The sequence below is a fragment of the Mesoplodon bidens genome (genome assembly GCF_964165515.1).
Source record: "Mesoplodon bidens genome assembly, contig: HAP1_SCAFFOLD_1377, whole genome shotgun sequence".
Classification (NCBI taxonomy): domain Eukaryota; kingdom Metazoa; phylum Chordata; class Mammalia; order Artiodactyla; family Ziphiidae; genus Mesoplodon; species Mesoplodon bidens.
Genome location: NW_027671956.1, coordinates 26,256 through 45,962, shown reverse-complemented (window position 1 = coordinate 45,962; position 19,707 = coordinate 26,256). Strand labels below are relative to the sequence as shown.

The window sequence follows — 19,707 nt, the reverse complement described above, 5'->3', positions numbered from 1 at the left end:
CTCATTTGTTTTATCCCTTCCAGGGAGAAGAAAGGACCCTCGGGATAGTAGCAGACAGAACGCCGTGGTCTGAAGGAGGATGAAGGGACCGGCACTCAGTCTAACATCATATGACAATATGAACATCCTATGCAATAAAGGGCATTTTCCAAACCTTTCCTGGAGGTTTTAGTTAATTACATTTTTCTATCTAATCTGTCATCTACATCTGTATCTTTCAAGGTTTGTGAACAAGCTTTCACATAAGCACTAGAGACGTCCGCCAGCATTTTCTAGAAGAGGCCTGCAAATTGCTGGGGACTCGTCACAAATAGGGAATGGCCACAACCCCTGCCACACAGACTATGCCCGTGGCCCTCCTGACCTACTCCCACTCTCTCTCTGAATTTCCCGAGGTCTGAGATGAGGGTGCTGGCTGGAGGCAATGATCGCGTGCAGGCTGAATCTTCCCCAGATTCTGATTCTCTTCCTGGGCCTATCGTCCTCAAGCACAGTCTCCATGTCCCTGGCCACACTGATCTCTCTCCTTCAGTCCTTCCCTCCCTCCCTCTCCTGCCTCCCAGTGCAAAGAATACTTTGTTACATTTGAGACGAGATTTATTTTTTGTGCACAGAATTCTCACCTGTTCTACTGTGGCCTCTGTTTTGAACATTCCAAAGCTGAGGATTTTCTTTTTTTCTCCCTCATTTCTGCTGAGTCTTTACCTTCCTAATGCAGTGAACTCAGAGTGCCTAGCTGACTGGAGGGGGAAAAAAATCCAGGGAGCAAAGAGAAATAATAAAAAAAGTGTCAGTTAATTTTTCATAGTGTTATCCAACTATGTATTTTTAAACTTTTGGAAGAATATTAGGAATATTCTCTTTATAAAAAACTGAATCATTGGGCTTCCCTGCTGGCGCGGTGGTTATGAATATGCCTGCGAATGCAGGGGACATGGGTTCGAGCCCTGTTCTGGGAAGATCCCACGTGCCACGGAGTAACTAAGCCCGTGCGCCACAACTACTGAGCCTGCGCTCTAGAGCCCGTGTGTCACAACTACTGAGCCCACGTGCCACAACTACGGAAGCCTGCATGCCTAGGGCCCGTGCTCCGCAAACAAGAGAAGCCACTGCAATGAGAAGCCCGTGCACCACAGCCAAGAGTAGCCCCCGCTCACTGCAACTAGAAAACGCCCGCTAGCAGCAACAAAGACCCAATGCAGCCCAAAATAAATTAACTAATTTTTAAAAATTGAATTATTTTCAAGGGGACAATGTATAAAAGTACAATAAAAGTCCCCCTTCATAACCCCCCAAGCCCACTCTCAAGATGTAATAGATATGGTGTGATACAATTTATAGTCGTAGTACTCCTCCTCCTCCTCCCACCACAGCCGAAATCCTCTGAGCCCGGTGCAGCAGCTTCCTTTCACAATGCTAGGACCGGCCACAAAACAGATGATAATCCCTTTGGACATTTCAAGGAGCAGCACCAAGGGAACAGTACCTGGGAAATGCCACTGACAGCTCAGAGTATCCATGGCATTTCTAGGGCCTCGGCACTGCTCTTGCTCTGGGAATGAAGGTCCAAAAAGCACGTCAGAGAGTGTTCGTAATTGTAAACAAGCTCCACCTTTGAAACACAATCTACATAGAACCACATATACAAGCCTGCACAATGGATGAAGCCAACGTCTCCTCCACGATTGCCCTTCTGACAACTTCATTGTCTCCTCAACCATAAAAGGTGAACTTCAAACTCACGACCTTGCCTTGTCACCAGAAACATCCAAGCTTGGATCAGTCTTTCTAAGACCAGATATTTGCTCTGTGAGCTACTACAGACTTGTCCCATACACAGAAGTAGAACAGGATTATTTCTATCTACCCGGGGACCTGGAGTCTTTCACATTGCTCCTGTTAAAACTCTCAGAACACCAAAACTTTACCTACAAAGGGTTCAAGCTATGACACTCCCAATTTTCACAAACCTCCTTATCTCTTGTGAGTCACATGCAGCCAATTCCAGGAATTGGAAACATGGTTGTGAGGATGAAACTGACTTTGGGGCTCCCCTTGGATATGGTCTTCCAGACTTACCAAAAGGCCATTAAGAGGACGGTTTACCCCACCTCAGGGAAACCCGAGGCAGTACTTGCAGTCAAGGGCTGGCCATGGCTTCTGAGCTACCTCCAAAAAGAATTTCATACTGTACCTGGATCTGCTGAAGCCATTCCTGACTGTCCGAGAGCCAGCATGTACCGCTCCTCAACTGCCTCCATTGTGGATCATCAGTAGGGCTGTCAGATTTACTAAATAAAAATGCAGGATACCCAGTTAAACTTGAACTTCACATGAATAATAAGTCATTATTTTTAGTATAAGTAGATCCTATGTACTATTTGGGGCATACTTATCTTCAAAATGTACTCGTTGTTTTTCTGACATTCATATTTAACTAAACAGCCTATATTTTATCTGTCAACCCTACTCATCAGAAATGATGGAGGCTTATAGAGATCCAGGAGATGCCTCAGCGCCTCCTCAGCTTTTATTTCTACATCCTGGACAGCGAGCACGAACTTTCCACCCCCAGTCATTAGCCATAATGGAGGATATTCTCTGTTTTAGAGCTCTTTCTACGTGTCATTGTTATTATCTTCCTTGTTTTAAAGAGATGTTTATTTTTTCCCAAATTTAATAGCTCATCCAAAAGTATTTCAAAGTTCATTAGACAAGGGAAAAACAACATGGTTCTGAAAAGTGAAGGAAACCTCCTGGTGCTTAGTAAAGAAGTAGTAGGGAGATTGAAAAAGCCAAACTTAATAAGCAAATCTCTCCAAGGGTATTTTCAGAGCTTGATACCCTCCCACACCCTGAAAATATCATTACATCAAGAATGTAGAACGGCTAACCAAATGTAAGGCTCCCATATGATTCTATCAAACTGAGGATGCTTCTTTACTAAGCAGTGAACACACTTGCTGCCCCAGGGACCTTGGCAGTTGCAACGTAGGGCTCTTCCCTTTGGGATGGAAACAGCAAGTTCTCCTGTGGTCTACATGCTGGCCCCAAAACTACTACACTCCCAATACTTGTCAACTTGAACTATTTTTCTACATATCTCCATTTTTCTGTTACTATCTGGACTACATCCTAGACTTGACATTACACAAATTGCATTCAAGAAGCTCTTTTTAAAAGTTGCTAGGAAACCTTAAATCTAGAGCTTGCAGTCCCTGGCTTACTTTCATCCAGGTGCATAAGGGTTTTCAAAAGTAGTCAGGTTAGTTACCCCGTATCACAGCCCCACGCTTGTGTCAGAGATATAAAAATGGAACATGATATTTAAGGTTTTACTTGCCAAATCATCAAGCCTCCCAGACAGAGGCAATAGAGCAAAATGATTACAGAGGCATGGATTTTGATTTGCTCCAGTGTCTTGGGCAAGTCACTTGGCCTCTGTATTTATTTGTACTTATCTGCACTTATCTGTCACTTGGGGGTTATAATTGTACCTGGTCCATGGGTACCTTGTACAAAAGATCTGTAAAGTAGTTACAAGAAACCGACACAGAGCAAGCACTCCACAGACATTGGCTATTAGCTATTGGACATATTTCTCCATGAAACAGATTACTTTATCAGTGGATGACTCGGTGGGAGACAGTGAATCACAGTATCACAGCATGTTGAAAGTGACCTAGTTCACACTCTTATGTGAGAAAAAGAAAAGTGTGCATGTGTAGAAAATGTCTGAAAGGTTACATAACAGATAGTTAATCATGTTAACTTGGAGGATTAGAATAAATCAGGAAAGGAGGAAAGAAAAACTTGAGTGTCATTCAACTTCTACATCATTTGTGTTTCTACACTGAGACTCTGAATACACTGGAAGTGCAATTTTTTTGAGTGTGGCGGGATAAAGGTTTTCAAGTGTTCCTGATACATCCGTATTATTACTTCAGAATTGCTGGCATTTCTTGCCATCTTCGGATCTACACCCATTTGAGTCAGGGGGCCATTCTGGACGGAGGAGATACTAGAGCAGAAGTGAAGTGAGAGGAAAGGAGAGAAAAGATTTTCTCTCTTCTCTTCAAAGAGGAAAGGTCTTTGGAATGGGAGCAACTCACAACCAAACTTTGGGGAAAGGATGTGATGGAAAACGAGACAAACGTCCTACCCCTGTGATGAGAAGGATTCCCTGGGCTGGATGGAGGGAGGTCACAGGTGGCTGGACAAGGAAACCAACTAGGGAGAAACACACACAAGTGCAGAGCAAACACCCTGAGGCCACTCAGCCTGACTCCATGCAAACATGTGTCCAGCAGCCAGCCCTCCACCTGTGGCTCCCCAGCAAGACAGGTACCTCGGGGGTGCCAACTCATTCTGAGTCCATTATGCGTGGCCATTCATAAACCGCTCTCTAACGTGTGAGGAATAAACTCTCAATGTTTATGAGGAAATTGGGGAAGGAGATTGAAAGGTTACTTAAACGGAAAAAAAAGAAGTTCAGGAAGGCAGGATGGTAGAGAGACAAGAAAAAGACCTTAAAAGATAGAAGGGATTTGCCAAAGAAGAGAAAGAAAAAGAAATGATTCCGAATGGGTTAACCTGCAGCTAGGAAGTTAAGGAAGATTACTGATGTGTGAAGACTATGGAATAAAGTGAATAAAATTTATCAGAAGTTGCTGAGACTATGGTAAGAAGCATGATTATCAAATTATGAATTGGCGGCAATGGCATTCTAGGGGGACACTAGGAAGGGGAAGCAAATGTTCACGAGATGACAGTGGCAGGTGGAAAGTTGTTTCAGGGGAAGATCAGTCTTGCAGAGTGTGTATCAGACGAGGGCAAGTGTGAGCAAGCAAGGAAATACTAAGTGTATACGGTTCCTTCACTGAGTGCACCCAGCCCACCCAGCCCCGTGGTCAGCCTTGAGAACAAGCAGGACTTCAGGTACTGGAGCTACATTTCATTCATCAAGCCTTGAGAAGACACCCTTAACTCAGGTCTTCTCTTCAAACGCCATCTTTCCTTCTTGACCTTCATTTGGCCTCTTCCCTTACCCTCAAGCTGTGGACTGAGGCCACAGAGCAAGATGGGTCACTAGTGTCCTCCATCCCCTGGCGACTGTGGTTCACATCAGTGGAGCACCAAAGGCAATAGCCAAGTAACAGACACAAGAGTGTATGAAGAAGAAGAGATTCTGGTAAGGCTTTCTGTGACAGTGTGGGCCGAGTCGGCTCTATATGGCTGGTATCACCTGAATGACGAGCAGCCTTAGGGGAGAAGTGCTCAGAAGGCAGAGCCTGGCTCTCTAGAGGCTCTGCGTCCTCACAGCCCACTCCAAGACCTCAGTTGCAGCTTCGGCCCCCAATCTCTCTCCCTCTGCCTACTCACAGGTTTTGAAGTCTTCTTTCCTCCACATTTCTCTTGAGAGGTGGAGGAGGAAGATGAGGTTCAGGCCAGCTCAGACTCCCCTGGGATCCCAGCAGGATGCCTATCATGAACCTCCCACCTTCTAGGAAGCTCCTACGACCTCCACATTTGGGGGAGTTTTCATTTCAGCTGTGCTTCAAATTGCTGGCTGGAGATGGCCTGTTGGAACGTGGCTAAAAGCAAGTAGCAATCCTTCGGGCAGCCTGGCCCTTCTCGACTGTCAGACATCTTCAGGGATATTCTAGGAAACGTTGTTTGTTCTAGAGAAGGGAGGGAAACAATCCAATTGTCCAATAATGCTTGAATGGAAAATAAATGATGCTATACGCATGTGATGAAATAATACCAAACGGTCAAAAATCAAAGACCTAGATCTATATGGATTCACGTGGATAAATCTTGAAAACATAATATTGATTGGAAGAAAATAAGAGAAGATAAAGAAGGTTAGATTGTGATAACAGGTATGTAAGTATTTAAATATTTAAATCAATTCAACATATTGCTTTTATATAGAGAGATGCAAGAAAATAAACTTTATCTAAAGAACACATTATTTACATTTAATATGCTCATTTATCTAGGAGACCCAAAAGAACCCACAGATAAACTAGCAGGAACGAAGAAGACGGTTCAACAAAGCACACACATACAAGATCAATACAGTTTAAAAATCAATCAGGCTCCTCTACACTGGCGATAACAAATTAGAAACTGTAAAAGAAAATAAGAAAAAAAGAAGATCTAAAAATAGTCACAAGAGCCATATAAATTAAATTTAGAGCTAAGCATACGTAAAAGTAAATATAACTAACAAACTGAGTACGACCACTAAAAACTCCACCCAACCCAAGGATTAGAAAACGACTGTTCTCACTTTATGAGAAGAGACCCTCTTCTTAAGTAGCAGATCAGTACGTGAGAGTGAATCAAAGAAACACAGCATTTGAAAAGTCAGCTAGGCCAAGCCTCTTGCTCGCACATACAGAAGCTGAAGCCCAGACAGGTTGAGTTACTTGGTAAAGGGCCCAATGTCCTGACTCAAGGACTAGCATTTTTCACTCATTCGTAAGACACAATCAAATCCAGTACCTTGGAAAGAGATGGGAAAAAAATGAAGAAATCAATTATATTGTTACTCCTCTTTAAGTACAGAAATAACCGTGACAAAATTACAGGGATTGAGGGAAAACTGAAGTGCAGAGTTTAAAATGTCAATAATCCACAGGGAAACTGGAGACCATTTAAAATATTCATATTAAATCTCTATATAAAAGACATTAAAAGATCTCCCATCAAAATGTTCATTTTATAATAGATACGGTATGATACAATTTATAATGGATATGGTATGAACCTTTCCCTTTCACGGGAAAGGTTCGGCTGGGAAAAAGGAATTGTTCTTGAAAACGGGGCCTGTGCTATTGCAGAGACTGTGCTGAACCTAGGTCCACAGAATGCTCTGATGTCATCCTTGAGGTCACAGAATCCTGCTGTGCGCCTGGCAACCTTGGAAACTTAACAGCCCTGGTGAGCACTAGGCAGCACTGCTGGTTCACTAAGTGGTACAAGTTTTTCAGCCATTTAGGAGACTTGACTATTTTTATTTGTATTGAATCATTTCAACGGATTGCCCAAGAGCCAACAAGGGCCAACCTGTAGGGGAGAGGAGGAGTTGGACGTCTCTTGAGGCATCTTCTAAGGGAGACTTCTAGTTGGTACGATGGAACGGCAACAAAAGAGGAAACGCCTGGAAAATGAAGAGTCCCAGCAAACTGCCCAGAAGGGAGGAGGTATGTGGGGGGCAACTTGTCTGGGGCACATGGGTTTCTGCCAAACTGAACCTTCTCTAGGAAGAGGGGGACTGAGAACGTGTCACCTGTGAAGCAGGGAGCGAGAGACCTTGTCTCACTGATGCTGCCGTAGCCATCCGGAGGCTCCCTGTGGTGTGAGACGGCACAGAACGGCCAGATGCCCCCTGGGAGATGGGAGGTCAGCTCCGCTGGTCTGAGGACTCTCTCCTGGGGCTGCCGGGCCTGGAGCTTTGTCGGACTCACAGCAGGCTGCATCCTGCTTGCACAGACCTAGAGGTGCAGCTTTTCTCAGTCCCCGATTTCTCTCTTATTCTCTTGGATCTTTCCCTGGGGTCATGAGGTGGGGGATGTGAAGGATGCAAGGATGCTGAGAGAGACCCATGAGTTGCTTGGCCTCTTTTACCAACTGGAAAGAGAAGCCCCATGAGCTGAAGGCCCTGTTGAAAAATATCTTGACAAGTGGAATGCACTTCGAAAGACGATTGTTTGCCTAGGGATGGTGTCATATTGAAAGCAAGGAGGTTTTATTCCTTCAACAGGAAGAATCTCCCAAAGGAGACCGAGGGAAGGGAAGGGCTTTCCAGAGACTGAGACCGCGTGGGCGAGGGTGAGAAATGTCCTCAGGGTCCTGCGGGGAGCTCTGAGAGCCACGGGCCACGTGGTGCCTGCGTGCATTAAATGTAGGTGTAGGCGAGTACCTTGCCCTGGGAGGGGGTGGTCACCCCAGAGCTCCAGCTAGAGGTCTCTGCCCCAGATTAGAGCCCAGTAGCTCCTACCAGGCCCAGGGCCCTGGAGACTGTAGGATGGGCCCTGGGAATGGAGCTCTAGACAGCAGGCAGATTTTCAGGCAGTGGCTGGGACAGGCTAGGGAAGGCAATGACTGCCCCTGACCATTCAGAATATTTTTCTCTATGTTCCTGTGGGGGGGTGGGGGTGGGCGGAGGGGGTAGTGCTGAGAAGAGCAGGATGAATGGGGGTAGAGTGCTTATCAGATATAAACTCTGCGTGGTACAGTTCTTGACACCCTGCCTGGACCTGGCTGACACTCGGTGTATGTAAGAGTGTATAGAGAACTCTTGGTAGGGGTGTTTTATGAGACAGTAACTCATACACCCATGGACACTCTGATACAGCAAAAGTATCACACACCCCACATATAACTTCCGTATTAAACCACACACAGCACATGGAGGTATATACACGCATCCCTCCTGTACTACGTTCTCATACAACCCACCTGTATCACAATCCTCTCCTCCAACACCAAACGCTGGAGATGAGATATGTATATAGACACACACACTATATATATAGGACACACACACACACACACACACACACACTATATATATATGTATCTCCTCAACTCTCGCACAAACACAGCTAACTTCAGCCATCGCTAAATACCTCTATAAGAACCAGTCACGTGTCATACACACCACACTTGTAACACATTCTTGAGTAATGCCAGACCCGCTTTGTACAAACCACAGTAAACCACAGTCTCACTAACCCATGTCAGGGTTGCCAGATAAAATATGGGCTAGCCAGTTCAATTTGAATTCCAGATAAACAACAAGTAATTTTTCAGTATCAGTATGTCCCCAATATTGTACGGGCCATACTTACACTAAAAGTAAGACCAAATACTGCATGGGAATACTTACACTGGAAAATTATTCTGGGTTTATCTGAAACTGAAATTTAACTGGGTGCCCTGTATTTTTCTTCGCTAAGTCTGGCAACCCTTATATACTTGCCACCAGCTCAGGTATCATATATTTATTGTAGTTTTGTTTAGTGTGTGTCTTCCCCTACTAGAATGCGCAGCGTTACCAGAGACTACAACAATGGAAGAGTGCCGGATACACAGAAGTAGCTGCTTACTGAATCTTGGTGAATCAATGAATGAACACACACCATAAATACAAGCCACACCATGTAATGAGGAAAAGTTACATGTCCCAGAATTCCCGACTTGTGAACAGAAACCATGCACACAAAGGCCACAGACACAGATAAGACACATCTCCACCGTGCTCCCCATGCCAACCCCACACTTACCACAGACTTAACTGATACACATCACTCACTCTTCCCACATACTCAGTCACCACCGAGGCCTACATTACCAACAAGACAGTGACAGAGTAAGTACTGATTTGAATCAAACACTGGAGTATCCACTGGGAACCCCATCTCAACTGTGTGTATTCACTGCACCTGACACGTGCCAGACACTCGGTAAATATTTGTGGACAGAGAGGACTGATGAACCCACCCTGAGCCTTTCATTCCTCCCTCAGGAATCTCCAAGTCACAAGAGGATCCCCCTCAGCTTGGATCCACTGTGGTGGCCCAAGGCTGCAGCCCAGGGGCAGGGGAGGTCTCCTCTGCCTCTACATACTTCTCCTGTGCTTCTTCTCCGCGCAAGCTCATCTACGCTGGTAAGGGCGCGGGGCTCCTCAGGTGAGGGGGTGTTTGGCTGTGAGGCAGGAGGCACACAGATCCCAGGGAGGCTGAGAGGAAACCCAGGGTCATCAGAGGTGATGAGGGCTCTGTGGAGGAGCCTGGGCAGGATGGCTGAGCTGTTACGAGGGCGTGGATCCCAGCTGAGTCTGGGGCGGGGGTGTGTGAATCCTGGTACTACCATGGTGGGGAAGTCAAGGAGCAGGGGCCGGAAAGGTCTGGGCTTGAGGTGGAGGGAAGAGGGACCAGATTAAGCATCTTCAGAGGAAAATGTAGGCTTTGTCTTTGCCTTGGCTTCCAGAGAAGGACAGAGTTCTACATCATAGATCTCCAGCCTGAGAGCAGCACCATCCAGCTCAGGTCCACACAGCTCACACATACATCCGCCCTCCAGGCACATACCTTCTCAGTGCACACAGAAACCCCAAGCACCACAGCCCCATTCCACAAGTAATGCACCACCGATATTCCCAAACTCACACTCCTCGTCGTACACGCATCCACCCGCATCTCTCAGTTACCACAGCCCTCACCACCATACTGCACACCCCTGTATACAGACACCGCTCCAGTAACCCCCCACACGCACATGAAAAGCCCACAGATGACACCAGATACACCGCTCCGTCCTACGGCCAACAGACACCAAGCTCACGACATAGCTACGTCATGCAAATGTCCCTCTCTCGTCTACCACACCTGCTCCCTCAGCTTCTGGCACGGCCCATGCATGTTATGATGTTTTTAATTTCCTTTTTCAGGAATCCGGAGATCACATCGAGAAACTGCCCAGCCTAAAGCACCCCTAGCCCAGGTTCAGGAAACAGGGGAGACTGCTCCCCCATCACACTGTGTCTCCTCCTCACCCTCTTCACCCTGTAAGAACGATCTGCACCCAGACAAAGAGGAAAGGGGCATGAAAATATACTACATGCAGGTACAAGTGAACAAGGGTGTAGCTGTCTCCTGGAAGACAAAGAAACCCTTGGAGTTGCCTGAAAAGCAGCTGACGATAGAAGAAGTGACCCTTCCTGAGGATGCGTGCACAGTAGGCACTTACCCCTCTGATGTGTCCACCGAAAGCCTCCTGTCTGACAGTGAGCCCACTGGGGAGGAGAAAGAGTATGAGGAAAGGGCAGAGCCAGGCAGCCCATCAGGGCCACCTGCCGTCCAGGAGACACCCAGGGCCAAGACACCGGACTGGATGGTGACCATGGAGACCGGCTTCAGGTGCATGGCCTGCTGCCGGGTCTTGCCCACCTTGGAGATCCTCCAGCAGCACGTGAAGTTCGGCATCCTGGAGGGCTTCAGCTGCCGTGTCTTTCATCTCAACATCGCCCAGTGGATGGGCAATGTGGAATTCGAGAGCACCCCTGAGGAGGAGGGCAATGTGGAATCCGAGACCACCTCTGAGGACGAGGAGGACGAGGAGGACGAGCAGGACGAGCAGGACGAGCAGGACGACGAGGACGAGGAAGAGAAGCTAGAAGGCCCCAGCCCGAAGAGACCCCGGAGGCAGGGTCTTTTCTCTCTTTTGAGTTCCACACAGCAACTGAGATTCATGGGACAGAAGATCCTGGAGACGGTGTGGCCTTGGAAGAGGTAAGGCTTGAGGCTGGCACTCTTCTGAGCCTATGTCACGAGGGCCCAGAGGAGTCTAAGGGAAGGGGCCGCACACATGTGCTGGTTTACCTAATGGCTCTGCAGTTGCATCAACTTGGGACACACCCAGCACTTCCAAAGGAATTGAGCTCTGTTGACTTCGACAAGAAGGTGGAGCCTTTTCCTAGGAATTTTCTCAGGGTCTGCACGATGGGCCTCAACTCTTAGAGGACGTACCACCAGCAGCTCCTTGTCGGCAGAGAGAGCCAGGAGTGGTCTGAAGAGAGGACAGGGGCCCTTGCAGGACCGGAACTTTGAGGTCTGAGAGCCTTGGGCCTGAGCTGAGATCTCACCTGGACCACTGTACCTAGCCTTCTGTGACAAAGGGGAATATGAAAGAGAGTCACGTGGAAATGAGGTTCCCCGAGATATGGAAGTGTTCCAGAACCTTCGTTGCGTGGTAGTTGATCTGGAGCCAAGCTCACTGTGGTATGTGTGGCTCTGAGCATTAAGGCAACGCTGGAGGGTAACCCTGACCAGCAGAGCTTGGAGTGCTTCTTGTCTCTTCCTGTTCTACCTCATTTGTTTTATCCCTTCCAGGGAGAAGAAAGGACCCTCGGGATAGTAGCAGACAGAACGCCGTGGTCTGAAGGAGGATGAAGGGACCGGCACTCAGTCTAACATCATATGACAATATGAACATCCTATGCAATAAAGGGCATTTTCCAAACCTTTCCTGGAGGTTTTAGTTAATTACATTTTTCTATCTAATCTGTCATCTACATCTGTATCTTTCAAGGTTTGTGAACAAGCTTTCACATAAGCACTAGAGACGTCCGCCAGCATTTTCTAGAAGAGGCCTGCAAATTGCTGGGGACTCGTCACAAATAGGGAATGGCCACAACCCCTGCCACACAGACTATGCCCGTGGCCCTCCTGACCTACTCCCACTCTCTCTCTGAATTTCCCGAGGTCTGAGATGAGGGTGCTGGCTGGAGGCAATGATCGCGTGCAGGCTGAATCTTCCCCAGATTCTGATTCTCTTCCTGGGCCTATCGTCCTCAAGCACAGTCTCCATGTCCCTGGCCACACTGATCTCTCTCCTTCAGTCCTTCCCTCCCTCCCTCTCCTGCCTCCCAGTGCAAAGAATACTTTGTTACATTTGAGACGAGATTTATTTTTTGTGCACAGAATTCTCACCTGTTCTACTGTGGCCTCTGTTTTGAACATTCCAAAGCTGAGGATTTTCTTTTTTTCTCCCTCATTTCTGCTGAGTCTTTACCTTCCTAATGCAGTGAACTCAGAGTGCCTAGCTGACTGGAGGGGGAAAAAAATCCAGGGAGCAAAGAGAAATAATAAAAAAAGTGTCAGTTAATTTTTCATAGTGTTATCCAACTATGTATTTTTAAACTTTTGGAAGAATATTAGGAATATTCTCTTTATAAAAAACTGAATCATTGGGCTTCCCTGCTGGCGCGGTGGTTATGAATATGCCTGCGAATGCAGGGGACATGGGTTCGAGCCCTGTTCTGGGAAGATCCCACGTGCCACGGAGTAACTAAGCCCGTGCGCCACAACTACTGAGCCTGCGCTCTAGAGCCCGTGTGTCACAACTACTGAGCCCACGTGCCACAACTACGGAAGCCTGCATGCCTAGGGCCCGTGCTCCGCAAACAAGAGAAGCCACTGCAATGAGAAGCCCGTGCACCACAGCCAAGAGTAGCCCCCGCTCACTGCAACTAGAAAACGCCCGCTAGCAGCAACAAAGACCCAATGCAGCCCAAAATAAATTAACTAATTTTTAAAAATTGAATTATTTTCAAGGGGACAATGTATAAAAGTACAATAAAAGTCCCCCTTCATAACCCCCCAAGCCCACTCTCAAGATGTAATAGATATGGTGTGATACAATTTATAGTCGTAGTACTCCTCCTCCTCCTCCCACCACAGCCGAAATCCTCTGAGCCCGGTGCAGCAGCTTCCTTTCACAATGCTAGGACCGGCCACAAAACAGATGATAATCCCTTTGGACATTTCAAGGAGCAGCACCAAGGGAACAGTACCTGGGAAATGCCACTGACAGCTCAGAGTATCCATGGCATTTCTAGGGCCTCGGCACTGCTCTTGCTCTGGGAATGAAGGTCCAAAAAGCACGTCAGAGAGTGTTCGTAATTGTAAACAAGCTCCACCTTTGAAACACAATCTACATAGAACCACATATACAAGCCTGCACAATGGATGAAGCCAACGTCTCCTCCACGATTGCCCTTCTGACAACTTCATTGTCTCCTCAACCATAAAAGGTGAACTTCAAACTCACGACCTTGCCTTGTCACCAGAAACATCCAAGCTTGGATCAGTCTTTCTAAGACCAGATATTTGCTCTGTGAGCTACTACAGACTTGTCCCATACACAGAAGTAGAACAGGATTATTTCTATCTACCCGGGGACCTGGAGTCTTTCACATTGCTCCTGTTAAAACTCTCAGAACACCAAAACTTTACCTACAAAGGGTTCAAGCTATGACACTCCCAATTTTCACAAACCTCCTTATCTCTTGTGAGTCACATGCAGCCAATTCCAGGAATTGGAAACATGGTTGTGAGGATGAAACTGACTTTGGGGCTCCCCTTGGATATGGTCTTCCAGACTTACCAAAAGGCCATTAAGAGGACGGTTTACCCCACCTCAGGGAAACCCGAGGCAGTACTTGCAGTCAAGGGCTGGCCATGGCTTCTGAGCTACCTCCAAAAAGAATTTCATACTGTACCTGGATCTGCTGAAGCCATTCCTGACTGTCCGAGAGCCAGCATGTACCGCTCCTCAACTGCCTCCATTGTGGATCATCAGTAGGGCTGTCAGATTTACTAAATAAAAATGCAGGATACCCAGTTAAACTTGAACTTCACATGAATAATAAGTCATTATTTTTAGTATAAGTAGATCCTATGTACTATTTGGGGCATACTTATCTTCAAAATGTACTCGTTGTTTTTCTGACATTCATATTTAACTAAACAGCCTATATTTTATCTGTCAACCCTACTCATCAGAAATGATGGAGGCTTATAGAGATCCAGGAGATGCCTCAGCGCCTCCTCAGCTTTTATTTCTACATCCTGGACAGCGAGCACGAACTTTCCACCCCCAGTCATTAGCCATAATGGAGGATATTCTCTGTTTTAGAGCTCTTTCTACGTGTCATTGTTATTATCTTCCTTGTTTTAAAGAGATGTTTATTTTTTCCCAAATTTAATAGCTCATCCAAAAGTATTTCAAAGTTCATTAGACAAGGGAAAAACAACATGGTTCTGAAAAGTGAAGGAAACCTCCTGGTGCTTAGTAAAGAAGTAGTAGGGAGATTGAAAAAGCCAAACTTAATAAGCAAATCTCTCCAAGGGTATTTTCAGAGCTTGATACCCTCCCACACCCTGAAAATATCATTACATCAAGAATGTAGAACGGCTAACCAAATGTAAGGCTCCCATATGATTCTATCAAACTGAGGATGCTTCTTTACTAAGCAGTGAACACACTTGCTGCCCCAGGGACCTTGGCAGTTGCAACGTAGGGCTCTTCCCTTTGGGATGGAAACAGCAAGTTCTCCTGTGGTCTACATGCTGGCCCCAAAACTACTACACTCCCAATACTTGTCAACTTGAACTATTTTTCTACATATCTCCATTTTTCTGTTACTATCTGGACTACATCCTAGACTTGACATTACACAAATTGCATTCAAGAAGCTCTTTTTAAAAGTTGCTAGGAAACCTTAAATCTAGAGCTTGCAGTCCCTGGCTTACTTTCATCCAGGTGCATAAGGGTTTTCAAAAGTAGTCAGGTTAGTTACCCCGTATCACAGCCCCACGCTTGTGTCAGAGATATAAAAATGGAACATGATATTTAAGGTTTTACTTGCCAAATCATCAAGCCTCCCAGACAGAGGCAATAGAGCAAAATGATTACAGAGGCATGGATTTTGATTTGCTCCAGTGTCTTGGGCAAGTCACTTGGCCTCTGTATTTATTTGTACTTATCTGCACTTATCTGTCACTTGGGGGTTATAATTGTACCTGGTCCATGGGTACCTTGTACAAAAGATCTGTAAAGTAGTTACAAGAAACCGACACAGAGCAAGCACTCCACAGACATTGGCTATTAGCTATTGGACATATTTCTCCATGAAACAGATTACTTTATCAGTGGATGACTCGGTGGGAGACAGTGAATCACAGTATCACAGCATGTTGAAAGTGACCTAGTTCACACTCTTATGTGAGAAAAAGAAAAGTGTGCATGTGTAGAAAATGTCTGAAAGGTTACATAACAGATAGTTAATCATGTTAACTTGGAGGATTAGAATAAATCAGGAAAGGAGGAAAGAAAAACTTGAGTGTCATTCAACTTCTACATCATTTGTGTTTCTACACTGAGACTCTGAATACACTGGAAGTGCAATTTTTTTGAGTGTGGCGGGATAAAGGTTTTCAAGTGTTCCTGATACATCCGTATTATTACTTCAGAATTGCTGGCATTTCTTGCCATCTTCGGATCTACACCCATTTGAGTCAGGGGGCCATTCTGGACGGAGGAGATACTAGAGCAGAAGTGAAGTGAGAGGAAAGGAGAGAAAAGATTTTCTCTCTTCTCTTCAAAGAGGAAAGGTCTTTGGAATGGGAGCAACTCACAACCAAACTTTGGGGAAAGGATGTGATGGAAAACGAGACAAACGTCCTACCCCTGTGATGAGAAGGATTCCCTGGGCTGGATGGAGGGAGGTCACAGGTGGCTGGACAAGGAAACCAACTAGGGAGAAACACACACAAGTGCAGAGCAAACACCCTGAGGCCACTCAGCCTGACTCCATGCAAACATGTGTCCAGCAGCCAGCCCTCCACCTGTGGCTCCCCAGCAAGACAGGTACCTCGGGGGTGCCAACTCATTCTGAGTCCATTATGCGTGGCCATTCATAAACCGCTCTCTAACGTGTGAGGAATAAACTCTCAATGTTTATGAGGAAATTGGGGAAGGAGATTGAAAGGTTACTTAAACGGAAAAAAAAGAAGTTCAGGAAGGCAGGATGGTAGAGAGACAAGAAAAAGACCTTAAAAGATAGAAGGGATTTGCCAAAGAAGAGAAAGAAAAAGAAATGATTCCGAATGGGTTAACCTGCAGCTAGGAAGTTAAGGAAGATTACTGATGTGTGAAGACTATGGAATAAAGTGAATAAAATTTATCAGAAGTTGCTGAGACTATGGTAAGAAGCATGATTATCAAATTATGAATTGGCGGCAATGGCATTCTAGGGGGACACTAGGAAGGGGAAGCAAATGTTCACGAGATGACAGTGGCAGGTGGAAAGTTGTTTCAGGGGAAGATCAGTCTTGCAGAGTGTGTATCAGACGAGGGCAAGTGTGAGCAAGCAAGGAAATACTAAGTGTATACGGTTCCTTCACTGAGTGCACCCAGCCCACCCAGCCCCGTGGTCAGCCTTGAGAACAAGCAGGACTTCAGGTACTGGAGCTACATTTCATTCATCAAGCCTTGAGAAGACACCCTTAACTCAGGTCTTCTCTTCAAACGCCATCTTTCCTTCTTGACCTTCATTTGGCCTCTTCCCTTACCCTCAAGCTGTGGACTGAGGCCACAGAGCAAGATGGGTCACTAGTGTCCTCCATCCCCTGGCGACTGTGGTTCACATCAGTGGAGCACCAAAGGCAATAGCCAAGTAACAGACACAAGAGTGTATGAAGAAGAAGAGATTCTGGTAAGGCTTTCTGTGACAGTGTGGGCCGAGTCGGCTCTATATGGCTGGTATCACCTGAATGACGAGCAGCCTTAGGGGAGAAGTGCTCAGAAGGCAGAGCCTGGCTCTCTAGAGGCTCTGCGTCCTCACAGCCCACTCCAAGACCTCAGTTGCAGCTTCGGCCCCCAATCTCTCTCCCTCTGCCTACTCACAGGTTTTGAAGTCTTCTTTCCTCCACATTTCTCTTGAGAGGTGGAGGAGGAAGATGAGGTTCAGGCCAGCTCAGACTCCCCTGGGATCCCAGCAGGATGCCTATCATGAACCTCCCACCTTCTAGGAAGCTCCTACGACCTCCACATTTGGGGGAGTTTTCATTTCAGCTGTGCTTCAAATTGCTGGCTGGAGATGGCCTGTTGGAACGTGGCTAAAAGCAAGTAGCAATCCTTCGGGCAGCCTGGCCCTTCTCGACTGTCAGACATCTTCAGGGATATTCTAGGAAACGTTGTTTGTTCTAGAGAAGGGAGGGAAACAATCCAATTGTCCAATAATGCTTGAATGGAAAATAAATGATGCTATACGCATGTGATGAAATAATACCAAACGGTCAAAAATCAAAGACCTAGATCTATATGGATTCACGTGGATAAATCTTGAAAACATAATATTGATTGGAAGAAAATAAGAGAAGATAAAGAAGGTTAGATTGTGATAACAGGTATGTAAGTATTTAAATATTTAAATCAATTCAACATATTGCTTTTATATAGAGAGATGCAAGAAAATAAACTTTATCTAAAGAACACATTATTTACATTTAATATGCTCATTTATCTAGGAGACCCAAAAGAACCCACAGATAAACTAGCAGGAACGAAGAAGACGGTTCAACAAAGCACACACATACAAGATCAATACAGTTTAAAAATCAATCAGGCTCCTCTACACTGGCGATAACAAATTAGAAACTGTAAAAGAAAATAAGAAAAAAAGAAGATCTAAAAATAGTCACAAGAGCCATATAAATTAAATTTAGAGCTAAGCATACGTAAAAGTAAATATAACTAACAAACTGAGTACGACCACTAAAAACTCCACCCAACCCAAGGATTAGAAAACGACTGTTCTCACTTTATGAGAAGAGACCCTCTTCTTAAGTAGCAGATCAGTACGTGAGAGTGAATCAAAGAAACACAGCATTTGAAAAGTCAGCTAGGCCAAGCCTCTTGCTCGCACATACAGAAGCTGAAGCCCAGACAGGTTGAGTTACTTGGTAAAGGGCCCAATGTCCTGACTCAAGGACTAGCATTTTTCACTCATTCGTAAGACACAATCAAATCCAGTACCTTGGAAAGAGATGGGAAAAAAATGAAGAAATCAATTATATTGTTACTCCTCTTTAAGTACAGAAATAACCGTGACAAAATTACAGGGATTGAGGGAAAACTGAAGTGCAGAGTTTAAAATGTCAATAATCCACAGGGAAACTGGAGACCATTTAAAATATTCATATTAAATCTCTATATAAAAGACATTAAAAGATCTCCCATCAAAATGTTCATTTTATAATAGATACGGTATGATACAATTTATAATGGATATGGTATGAACCTTTCCCTTTCACGGGAAAGGTTCGGCTGGGAAAAAGGAATTGTTCTTGAAAACGGGGCCTGTGCTATTGCAGAGACTGTGCTGAACCTAGGTCCACAGAATGCTCTGATGTCATCATTGAGGTCACAGAATCCTGCTGTGCGCCTGGCAACCTTGGAAACTTAACAGCCCTGGTGAGCACTAGGCAGCACTGCTGGTTCACTAAGTGGTACAAGTTTTTCAGCCATTTAGGAGACTTGACTATTTTTATTTGTATTGAATCATTTCAACGGATTGCCCAAGAGCCAACAAGGGCCAACCTGTAGGGGAGAGGAGGAGTTGGACGTCTCTTGAGGCATCTTCTAAGGGAGACTTCTAGTTGGTACGATGGAACGGCAACAAAAGAGGAAACGCCTGGAAAATGAAGAGTCCCAGCAAACTGCCCAGAAGGGAGGAGGTATGTGGGGGGCAACTTGTCTGGGGCACATGGGTTTCTGCCAAACTGAACCTTCTCTAGGAAGAGGGGGACTGAGAACGTGTCACCTGTGAAGCAGGGAGCGAGAGACCTTGTCTCACTGATGCTGCCGTAGCCATCCGGAGGCTCCCTGTGGTGTGAGACGGCACAGAACGGCCAGATGCCCCCTGGGAGATGGGAGGTCAGCTCCGCTGGTCTGAGGACTCTCTCCTGGGGCTGCCGGGCCTGGAGCTTTGTCGGACTCACAGCAGGCTGCATCCTGCTTGCACAGACCTAGAGGTGCAGCTTTTCTCAGTCCCCGATTTCTCTCTTATTCTCTTGGATCTTTCCCTGGGGTCATGAGGTGGGGGATGTGAAGGATGCAAGGATGCTGAGAGAGACCCATGAGTTGCTTGGCCTCTTTTACCAACTGGAAAGAGAAGCCCCATGAGCTGAAGGCCCTGTTGAAAAATATCTTGACAAGTGGAATGCACTTCGAAAGACGATTGTTTGCCTAGGGATGGTGTCATATTGAAAGCAAGGAGGTTTTATTCCTTCAACAGGAAGAATCTCCCAAAGGAGACCGAGGGAAGGGAAGGGCTTTCCAGAGACT

At 45.9% G+C, this 19,707-nt stretch overlaps 1 protein-coding gene and 1 long non-coding RNA gene across 2 annotated transcripts in view; one reads left to right on the top strand and one right to left on the bottom strand.

Moving 5' to 3' along the window:
• Positions 1-751: 751 nt before the first annotated feature.
• LOC308610746 overlaps positions 752-19,707 on the bottom strand; it is a 41,599-nt gene continuing 22,643 nt past the window's right edge. Inside the window, exons 7-11 of the long non-coding RNA XR_014014638.1 lie at positions 17,266-17,564; positions 13,370-14,174; positions 12,507-12,623; positions 5,383-5,681; positions 752-2,291 (exon numbers count right to left, since the gene is read on the bottom strand). This is a non-coding gene — a long non-coding RNA (uncharacterized lncRNA). The remainder of the gene's footprint in view (positions 2,292-5,382; positions 5,682-12,506; positions 12,624-13,369; positions 14,175-17,265; positions 17,565-19,707) is intronic.
• On the top strand, positions 9,427-12,179 carry LOC308610743 (protein FAM170A-like). The gene has a single exon (XM_081259766.1). The coding sequence runs from the start codon at positions 10,621-10,623 to the stop codon at positions 11,308-11,310; it is 690 nt and encodes a 229-aa protein (XP_081115892.1). The 5' UTR covers positions 9,427-10,620; the 3' UTR covers positions 11,311-12,179.